This window comes from Oncorhynchus clarkii, chromosome 22 (genome assembly GCF_045791955.1).
Source record: "Oncorhynchus clarkii lewisi isolate Uvic-CL-2024 chromosome 22, UVic_Ocla_1.0, whole genome shotgun sequence".
Lineage (NCBI taxonomy): Eukaryota > Metazoa > Chordata > Actinopteri > Salmoniformes > Salmonidae > Oncorhynchus > Oncorhynchus clarkii.
In genome coordinates, this window is record NC_092168.1 from 16750934 (window position 1) to 16761856 (window position 10923).

Sequence of the window (10923 nt, forward strand, 5' to 3'; positions counted from 1 at the left end):
CGGTCATCTTTGCCTAGCAACAGCAATAGCCAAGTGTGATTGGCTATCAAACAGCTATGAGTGCTCACGATAAAAACAGAAAAGGAAATGCGCTTATATATGTGTTACTATGAGGCACTTACAGATGATGTAGTAGTCTTTCCCTCTGAAGAACTCCAGGCCCCACAGGTTGGGGCTGAACTCCTGAAACTTGAGTGTGAACTTGACATCCTGGTCAGGCTTGTCACAGTTGAGCAGCGGTGTGTCAGCCTTGGTGATGGTGCAGCTCTCCAGCTGCTCCCTGGGAACCATGTGGATCTTGTAATACTCCACCCCATCACGCACCCCTCCATCCACCCGCGGGCACACTATGTCCAACTTATCTCCGATCTGAGGATATAACACCAGGCCCTGCCCTGGCACGAATCTGGAGAGAAAGAGATGGGAGAGGGAAGGAGAGGGGGGGAAGGAGAGGGAGAGATGGGGGGAGAGGTAAAAACCAGTTCGATACGGTCAACAATTGACCTCCAGTTCTAATTCATTAGGTATTCAGTATTTGTGCACGTTAATGAATGTTCCTTTCCCCAAAAGAAGGCAAAGTCAGTTGAATTATTGATGAGTTAATTACTAATTAGCTTCATCAATCCAAGGCGACGATGAAAGATAATGACAGTGTATAGCAGTTGTTTCGACAGAAGTGACCCCAATATTTCAAGACAAAGTCAAAGAAGTGTTTAACACTAATCTGGCCGCGATGGAGGGAACACGTAATTACACCGATAAAGGACGAGAAGACAAAGAGATAAAGCTCCTACACACTATCAGGGAGATGTTGGCGATACTGAACGTCCCCGTGTACAAATTAGGAAGATCTTGCTCATAATAAAATGAGACAACTTTTCACACAGACATTCACACCACACACACAATGCCTAGAGGCCTGTTCACAGGCCTACTTTTACTGGTGGGGTTTCATCCACCTACCCTCTGAGGTAAATTCCCCCTAAATGCAAAACATGAAAGTTTAGGAGCTTAGTGGAGAGCCCCCTCCAGCATTCCCTGACTGGCTTTCCTCTTCTCTCCTCTCCGTACACAGTCGGAGGCGCTACCTCAATTCATGGTGTTAACTAATCGGCCCCGTGCTTGAATGAGAAAGGAAATGTTTTCCAATGTTATCCTTGAAGTACAACAGGTTCTATCCAGAATACTGGAGGTGGGGGGGGTTGAGGACCCCTTGTTTTTGTTTTTTTAATCTGAGTACTACTGTATTTGAAATCTTATCCATTGGCTTGGGTCTATCTGACACAGTGTTGTGTTAACCTCTGGAGGGGGGTCCCAATACTTTGACCCTACTGTTGGGTCTATATGGGGTCTATATGGGGAGCTAGAGAGGGACACACACAGTCCTCAGGGGTCGCTTTTGCTTTCATTTCTCACTCCCGCCCTCCCAATCTCTCTCCCTCCCTTCTCAGCTCCTTGGGTTGTGTGTTGGATTGTGCTGGCAGAGGGCTCATTATCTTCAGTCACCTCTGACCCCTCAGAGAGCGCATGAGGAGTTGAGACTAGGCCATCAAGGGTGATTATAAAGCCTAAAATACAGCACTTCTCTCCCAATGGAGGGGAACACACATATACACACACATATTTTGCCTGACTACAAAAGCATGAGCAAACTTGAGGAATTTGTACGCAGGGGAATGGTGGCAACCATTGTACTCAGACTATATTACAATGAACAGACAGTCATAAGGAATACAAACAGTGCAAACTGCAGAGCAATGCTACAGACTATTTACAGGCTAACTATACCCGCTCTTTCTGAAACAAACACACACAATCACATACTGATCTGGGATCTTAATTTGAGCCAGTTTGATACAGCAGGAAAATAATCCTGCAGCAACACGAAATGTGAATTATTATGTGGATTATAATAAATAGCATTTCTGTAGGAAAATCAAGAGGAAGTGGAAATTTCAAACTATAGAATACTTTTTGAGCAAGTTGTACATTTCCGGCATCGCAGGACGTTATCCTGCAACATGGCGATCAAATTGAGATCCTACATCTGTCATATCTATTTGTCTCTGTCTCTGTCTCTCACACACACAAACACCCCATGTGCACAGTTGCATGCACACATGGCCAGTGTGCTTATCTAGGGCGAGAGAGTGCTGTGTGTCCCCTGGGGCGCTACTCAGCAGCGCTATAGTACAGCATGTCCACTGAGAGCCCAGAGAGAGACGGAGCTGATGGGAGACTAAATGTATGGATGTAGTGTCATCACACTACTACAGAGGGGGGGGGGGTCAAGACAGAGAGAAAGAGAGAGAATGAGATAGGGAGAGCCGAAGGAGAAAGGCCTACAGTGGCTTCAGGGATGAGGAATGGAAAATGGAGATATGATTGTAGAGCTGAGAGATATGTAGAACAATTATTGTGTGTGTGTGTGCATGTGAGAGAGAGAGAGAGAGAGAGAGAGAGAGAGAGAGAGAGAGAGAGTTGACGGGCCAGGGAAGTAAGTGTTGAGGCGTTTATCTCCATGGCTGATCTAGCATGGCTAAAGCCTGTGGCTGGTGCGGAGGGCGTCATGGGCTTAATGAAAACACTACTGCACAAACAGCTAGACATCAGATCACTATCTCTCTCTCTCTCTCCCCTCCCTACCTCCCTCCCTCCCTCCCTCTACTTCCTTATCTATCTCCTTGCTCTGTTTGTCCCTTGTTTGGATAGTCAGGATCGAGGAAACAGTCACTGCCCACCTGTGCGTATGACTGTGTGACTGTGTGTTTGCGTACGAAGGTGAGACTTCTCCTCCCGCCCTCTGTCCACTCCCTTCACACACAAGGAAACGTGCATGCCGACACACATTCAAACACACACACATACAAACGCACACACACATTCACACACACAATGACGTAGTCTGTTTCGAGACTTCATTAGAACCTCTACTGACAATACTATCGGAGTCAGCAACATACAGCATTCTCACGGAACCGCTTAACTTCCCTTTAATACTAGTGGTTTGACTGCATGAAAGCTATCTCACAGGGAGTTGTACCTTCAGGAGATGAATATAAACACCTCCACACTCACTCACACAGAGAAAGACAAACACACACTCACACAAATGTCTTCCGTCAAACACCCGACCAAACACACACACACACACACACACAGTAGGGTACTCGAACTCGTCCTTTTCCTTCTCAGAATTTTAATTCAAAATGGAGATCTGCCTTTGCCGGGTGCAGAAAGACACAGAGAGAGAAAGAACGGTCTTACTCTGAGACAGTTACATTTCAAAAGGGAGGGGGGGGGGGGTATATAGAAAATTAGAAAAGAAGAACGGAGAAATTGCCTGCTTATACACTCGTTCTTTTGTATCCCTCCATCACCCCCTCCCCGGGGTGTCCTGTGTGGAGGTATCTGTTTGTAACACACACCCTGTCCCTCCCACTGGCAGCCATTAGAACAAAACACCAGGTAGGCAAGGTCACCTAGACGGGTGAGGAGACAGAACCAGACATTACAGCTCCGCCTGCCCTGCACCTCAACACAGTCATGACAGCCACCACTCAACAGCTGCATCTCTCACACCCCGGGTACAGACCAACGGGAGAGAGAGCGAGTGGATGGAGGGCGAATGGTGTGATGGAGAGAAGGGGGAAAAATGGAGGGAGGGGGGTAAACAAGTAAAAGCCTGTCCTAGAGTCTCGTGTTAGTAAATGGCTTTAACCCTCGCTTTAAGGCACACTTGCCCCTTCACCCCTCCTCCTCTCCCTCCCCTCATCCCTCCTCCCCTCCCCCCATTTGCCATTTGTCCCTGTGAGTGACTGAGGTTCGGTGGGTCATAAATATTTCCAGGGCTGTGCTTCATGTGGAAGGGCCAAGCAGAGTGCTGTACGAGGGCCACTATACGGTGTTTATCACTTGGCTGTGCTGCTGTTAACAAGCCCACCATGGGCCTCCACACATACATTATGACCTGCTATAATCACAGCGGCTGGGCCATAGAGAAAAAGTGTGGGGGTGGAAAGGTGAGGGGGACAGGAGAGTGTGTGAGTGTGCATACGTGATGGTTTGTGTGCATGGACATAAAGCAGAAACCTAAGTCCAACCCTGTGGGCATGGAGTGTGTGTTTGTGCATACGTGCGTGTACGTCTGCGGGCCTACCCGTGACATACAGGGTCCGGAGAATAGGCACAACAGCACCCACCTCAGGAAAAACAGAAGAAAAGTGATCACAACCCCTCCTATACCCCTCTACTCTATTACGTTTGTTCTTGAATTACATTCGACCCTGTCTAAAACGACTGGTGTTGGGCTCGCCGCCGCCTGGAGAAAAGTCACAATGTGGGTAAAAGCAAAAGTAAGAGTGTTGCCTCAGTTCGGGCAGGCGGCTCTCCTATAAACCTACTGTCACTCCATTTGGTGCGGAGGTGAGAATAGCCACAGGTGCCTGCTCTTACTACAGCTCTCTCTCTCTCTCTCTCTCTCTCTCACTCACTCACTCACTCACTCACTCACTCACTCACTCACTCACTCACTCACTCACTCACTTCAACGATACGTGACAAAAAACAAGAGCCGGAGCACAGGTGGGTGAGACACGAAAAGGGGCTTGACAGTAAATCAACGAGCCGACATCTGTTTTCCTCATATATCTTATCCCCCTTTCTCTCTCTTTCAACTTTGGTGTCTTTTTTAGGGGATGCCGTGGGAGGATGGGGTTGAGGTTTCGGGCCGGGGAGGAGAGGGGGGGGGGTGGTGTTTCTGCTTCCTTGGGGTTATGACCGTCCCATCTGCTGCCAGTAAAAACCTGTAAGATCTATCCTTCATTTCTGTCTTTCTCACCCCTTCTATCTCGCTTTCTCTCTCTCTCTCTCTCTAAATCCTACATTTCTTCTCTCTCTCTATCTATCTTTCTACGTATCTTTCTTAAATCCCGGACAAGCTATTTGTGTGGCCTGCCAAGAACACAAACACCACCATGATGACAGCCAAGACATAATCCCGTCCCGATAGCCTCGGCTCCTCAATCCCAGAGTTCTAAGAAAGCCCTGAAAAGAGGGAGGCTAACAAAGGAGAGGAATATAGAACGATGGAAGACAACACAGTGGGAAGGCGGGAGGGATACAGCAGTGTTTGACTTTTAATCATCGGCCCACTATGGATATGAATTAGTCTAGGGGGACAATGAGACAAGACAGGGGATAGCGGGAGTTAATCCACCCACGCTGTAACCTCTTCGCCCTTTGTCGGCCGAGGGGACAGCGGTCTTTATCCTTCCTCAGTAGACTGCCACCCTACCCCCCCCCCCCCCTCTTCCTCTGTGTCTCTCTGCCTCCGGCCCTAACTTTCATCCACTAATCCAGGCCTATGGGGCCCTCCTCAGCCCACCCATAATTACCCCACGGCCCCTACAAACTATAAGGCAACCAGCTGCAATTGGACCTTGAGTTTGCCAACACAATTTTCACATAAACCTTTTGTTAATCACCCTCCGATCCTATCACAGCTGGTCGCCTTACAATTGTACATTGAACCAATGTCTTTTTTTAAATGTATTTTTTTACAGTGTAGGGGCCCATGCTTCTCTCCTTCTCGCTTTACCTCTCTTTCTCTCAATCTCTTTCCCTTTCCCTCCCTCCGACTTTCATGAATGCGACCTTAATCATCAACTTTTCTTCTGGGCGTTGTCATGGGAGACCTGTCTATTGAACCCTACCTCTCAGTACACTGTGTTAACGCAGGATGATTTCACTCTTCCCCCCCACAATCCCTCTCTTTCTCGACTCCCCTTTTCCTTCTCTTTCCATTTTCTCCATTTTGCAATCCCAGCCCGAACCCGACCCACCCTTTCCCGAAAGACAGAGAGCTAAATTAAAACAAGGGGATTTTTTTGTATTTTCCTTCCTTTGAGAGAGATAGAAGGGGGGAATAGACAAAATCAGTGGGGACTCCCTGGGTAGATCGTGATGGGGTAAAATGGTAGAGGGCGAGATGGGGTGGGGAAGAAGGAGGGCAGCATTACAACATTCAGCCTGCCCTCGTCACTCATTCATGATGGATCTACATCTCTATGCCCCCTTCCCCTCCCTCCCCCATCCCTCCCCCCTTTCTCCCCCATTCACAAAAGGACTGTGCCTGCCTGCCTGCTACAAAGGCCCGGGGTTCTATGTAATCTCTTAATGAACTGCACTGGAGAAGAGGGACCGTTCCCTCACATAAACCGTGTAAAGCAGGCCTCCCTTTTGTTTCTCGCACCCAACTACAAAATGGATTACTAGAGGAAGGAGGCAGGGGGGTGGCCATGGCATGGGGGAGTAGGGGCGCTAGTCTTTCTGGGGAGGCTCAGGCATTAGTCGTAAAGTAGTAAAGCGTAAACAACAATGAGGTTTAAATCGACACACTGAGGGCCCTATGGTGTGAGGAGAGAGAGAGAGAGAGAGAGAGAGAGAGAGAGAGAGAGAGAGAGAGAGAGAGAGAGAGAGAGAGAGAGAGAGAGAGAGAGAGAGAGAGAGAGAGAGAGAGAGAGAGAGAGAGAGAGAGAGAGAGAGAGAGAGAGAGAGAGAGAGAGAGAGAGAGAGAGAGAGAGAGAGAGAGAGAGAGAGAGAAAATAGCATAGCTCCGGTCTTCTCCACTCTCTCAGCCTACACACAAAGCCATTGGACTGGCCTAAAGGCAAGGCTGAACACTAAAGAAGAAGAATACTCAAAGTACTAGGGAGAGAGGCTCTGTTCAACTTATTGGACTTGAAAATCAAAGATTCTTTATTGAGAAAGGCATATCATTGAAGAAAATTAAATACAAATAAATGTTTTAATGACAATAAAGTAAAATGTTTTATGGAACCGGTATCTTTCATGACAATTGTATAGCACATTTAAAAACGTCAATAGAGAGATAATTAGATTAGGCGTTCAAAATACAGTTAGAGGCTGTATTTCAAGGCCCACTCGACAGTTTGATCCCATATGACTAGGTAGGCCTATTCCAATGATGTCAAATGTATTTAACGTTGTAATTCTGCTAGCAGAATATAGCAAAGTTGAATTAGGCTAAGGGTTCGTATATGACCAGAGAATAACGTCCCCTGACCTGATCATTAGCTTTGAACTCATCACCCAGACAGAACGTAAAGAATGTGCAAACACGCTCATTCCAACTCTAGAACACACGCTAATTCAGTGGAATGCCCGCTGTCTTTGTGGGCCCAGCAAAGGCCTATACTTGCTTCGAGGGTAGACACTTTCTGGGGCTATTTTCAAAAAGAAGAGTGACATGCCACATTAAATTACACATAGCAATTTGAAAGGCATGCTTTTGCTGCTATAAATGTGGCATGTGTTCCATTTAGAACGTCCCCTTTACAGAAAAGAAAAGATAGGCTATTTCTACAAGCACACAGGCCTATATATGCATGTGTTGTGGAGGTCTGGGCCTGCTAAAAACATAAAATAGATTAGAATAGGCTTTGACATACGGATAGGCTAAGCATATGCCAACCATTTATTAATTAGGCTATTGTATTATCATTATTTGATGATTTTAACAATTAATAATGTATTTTATTGATGATGTTTTTACCCTCAATAGACAACGTGCCACGGTGGAAGGTTAAAAGTTGGCCTAAATAAATTCACACTACGCCTCGAGTGGTGTGTGACCAATTTTGACTTTGCGGCTGGCCTATCTAGCAAAAACCGCTTTTAGCTCTGCCTCCAGGACAGATTCATCCCAATAAACATGAACCTGCAAACGCTTAATGCAAAGCATGTGTCATTGCGACTTGGTGTAGCCTATTCGCATCAATCGTCTCGCATCCGCACTATAGACCCACTCAACTCCAAACGGTGATCTAAGAGCGAAACCACTGCGAGTGCGTCTCATACTTCTGTGCAACCTTATATCTCCATCTCACACACTCGAGGCTGGTGTAATGATTTCAAAACATGTACAGTAAATATTGTATATCATCGAAAGATAATTTTTTTTGATATATATACGTATTTGGTAGTGATTTATAGGCGATTCAATGATAACGACTTCAATCCTTCTTCATGATCACCATCATTCCTGCCGAGTGCAAACGGTTGTTTCCGCCATCATTCCACGGCCAGAAAAGCCTACATGCAAAAGCCAGACACCAATCTATGCATGCGGAGCAACTCTTCATTAGGAAGAGGTACATGCCGAAATCCTCTAATAAATTCCGACGATAAATAGTACAGCAATAAGGCCAACAACGCCATCAGAACTCACAGAGGTGAATCCACAATCTGATAAAGGAGAGAGCGCGCATTCATAAAAAGGTGATTATCAATCATTAAGAAATAGTAACAATGGACACCTGTTAGACTTTCTGTCGTAACGTTCCCGATAGCACTTGTTTCATATTTACTTATCTATGCCTGTTTAGGGGGGATAGTTAGGCTATATTTGCAAGATTATTGTTGAATTGAAGCCAAAAGTTAAATTATTAAGCGAGTTCGAGTTTCGCCGTGACGAAATGGGCACAAAGAGGAGAGCCCACCCATTGGGGTTTGACCCCCTGAAATTCCCCATCTGAGGTTGCAATGTTTAATGCATAATTCAACTCTGGGGGCTATTTTCTGTCCGGTTAAATTCCATTTTCATGGGGCTGACTAGAGTTAGTGATGGTTGCAAATGAGACCACAGGTTAAAAGGGGATATAGGCCTTCTGCCCTTAACGTTTTCAGTTCAATAGTTGTGACTACACTATCATATTTCATCCCATATTATGCCATATTTACATTAAGTAGATACTTAAACCAAGTATTCATTTGGACTGGGCACCTACTGTAAAAATTCAGAAGTTGGTTAGGCCTACCAAACAAAAAAATGTGGCCCATAGAACAGCTACATCGACTAAAACTAATGTCAACAAATATGATCCAACTTTCTGTGAATAATTTACAATTACAAATAGGCCTCATGTGAACATTTATTTTGATAAAGGCTAATAACATTCGGTTAAAAAGCCAATGATGTATTTAATAGGCTATCCAAATTGAATGTATAATGTCGTGTATTCCATTTAGTGCGGAAAATGGAAGCAAATTAAGATAAACAATGAAAAGGCTTCATCATATGCCTTCCATTTGAATTCAAATTATTTAAATTGAGCGATTTTCCATAATTTGGTGAAGTAGGCCTGACTATTATTGACCAAGGAGAAGTGGGGCGTAATATTAATTCCAAAGTCAGTTTGGCTCAACATGCTATAACCACATCTTGTTGAAAAGCATCCGTTCTCCCAGGTGTGCACAATTTAACGCGATGCCATCTACAGAAGACACACGAAAACGAAGAATCTTCTAAATACCTAGCGTTCATCATCTCACTATCAACATCGCCTATAGCGTACGTTACCACCATCACCCCGTGCGCGTCCGTCAGCGCAAACCGGCTTCTCCACGCAAAATCACCCCATTATAATGGATATCAATGAGCTGTTCTAGCACTTTATACGTTAAGAGTATTACACCTATCATGTCAGGCAGCCTATTTCTATAGAAACCTTTGTAATTAAATAACGTCACAAGTCTTATTTACAAAATTCACGGACAGCGCTAAATAGTGTATTTTTGGACATATTTTTCCCGTGTTCAATGAGTGTGGACGACGGCACTTACTTGGTATTTGTTGTGTTCCAATATATGGACTCCAGAATTATCGCCCGGGACAAGTTCACCTTGCACGCAATAAACAAAACTCCAAAATAATATCTCCACATCGAGTCCCCCATTATTGCTGTCTTCAGGGAGGGTCACAATCCGTTCCGAAATGATATGTCCAAAAAAGAGACGTAAAACGCACAAGAGAATGACCGAGGCAATTAGACTCTATATCCCGATCAAATAAGATAAAAAGGGACGAAGAAGCAAATGCGTACGCCGATCAAATATAGAGCATCTCCAAGGAAGGACCTGGTGCCGAGTTAGTCCCTTTATAAGAGCTCCTCGGGAATACAAAACCAGAGGCGCACGGCAGTCTTTCATACAGAGAGTCGAGAAGAGAGCGCGTTGATATTCTCCCTCAGTGAGCAGACCTTAGCACCGAGTACATTCCTTACAACAGAAAGGCGACCCGTGTCGCCGCCGATGTCCACTTCCACAAGCGCAGACGCAAATAGCCTATTAAATCCCCAGTTTGTCGGGTTCTAGGTAAACCAGCCACGGTACCAATCCAAAGTGCGCGAGCTTCTCTCGAATAGCAGCAGACAAGAGAGAGAACGGCTCGAGGTATAGTATTCCCCTTTGAGCTGGTGGTGTGTAAACTGATTGCAAATGAACTGTGGATGAGAGTAGAAAAATTAAGAAAAAACGATGATATCGAATGAACAAAAATAAAAATGAAAGAACCCAAATCAACTCAAATGAAAGTTATCATACTATGCGTCCGTTTCGGTTGCAAAATAATTGCTGTGGGCTGAATCCTGCAGATCCGAATGAAATGCTTGGCGAAAACGTAGGGATGCTTGAATGCAGCGCCGAGCCTGGATTGCAAGTAACTGCAAGTGATCGCGACTCGGAATATTTGGCAGAGCTAGTTTTACAGTGACTCCGCCCACGTTTATGTTCATTGGGCAGCTCCCCGAAAGTCAATATGAATACTCCTGTCAATCAAACGAAGCAGCTCGGCAACTGGTTCAACTGCAAAACAGCAGTATTAGCTAATGGAATAGAATTGGAGAAAGCAGTCGAATCACGTTATATTGTATCAATAGACCTAGTGCATTGACCAAGACGGATATTTTATCTAAAAAACGGTCTTTAAAATAAAAGTGCAATAGGCTATGCGTGACACTTACTCGGTGCGCTGAAAATATCACTTTAGGCAACATGACGTATAGGCCTAGCCTTTATCATACTATAGGTCAAATAGTATAATAACCAGGGGATATGAGCATT

General features: G+C 45.3%; 1 protein-coding gene across 1 annotated transcript in view; it reads right to left on the bottom strand.

The window, feature by feature from the left end:
* The window catches only part of LOC139380479 (ephrin-B2a), a 25492-nt gene extending 14958 nt beyond the window's left edge, over positions 1 to 10534 (bottom strand). The window contains exons 1-2 of the mRNA XM_071123175.1: positions 9646 to 10534; positions 123 to 406 (exon numbers count right to left, since the gene is read on the bottom strand). Coding sequence (XP_070979276.1) covers positions 123 to 406; positions 9646 to 9758 — 397 coding nt within the window. The 5' untranslated portion in view covers positions 9759 to 10534. The remainder of the gene's footprint in view (positions 1 to 122; positions 407 to 9645) is intronic.
* Between the last annotated feature and the right edge of the window lie 389 nt (positions 10535 to 10923).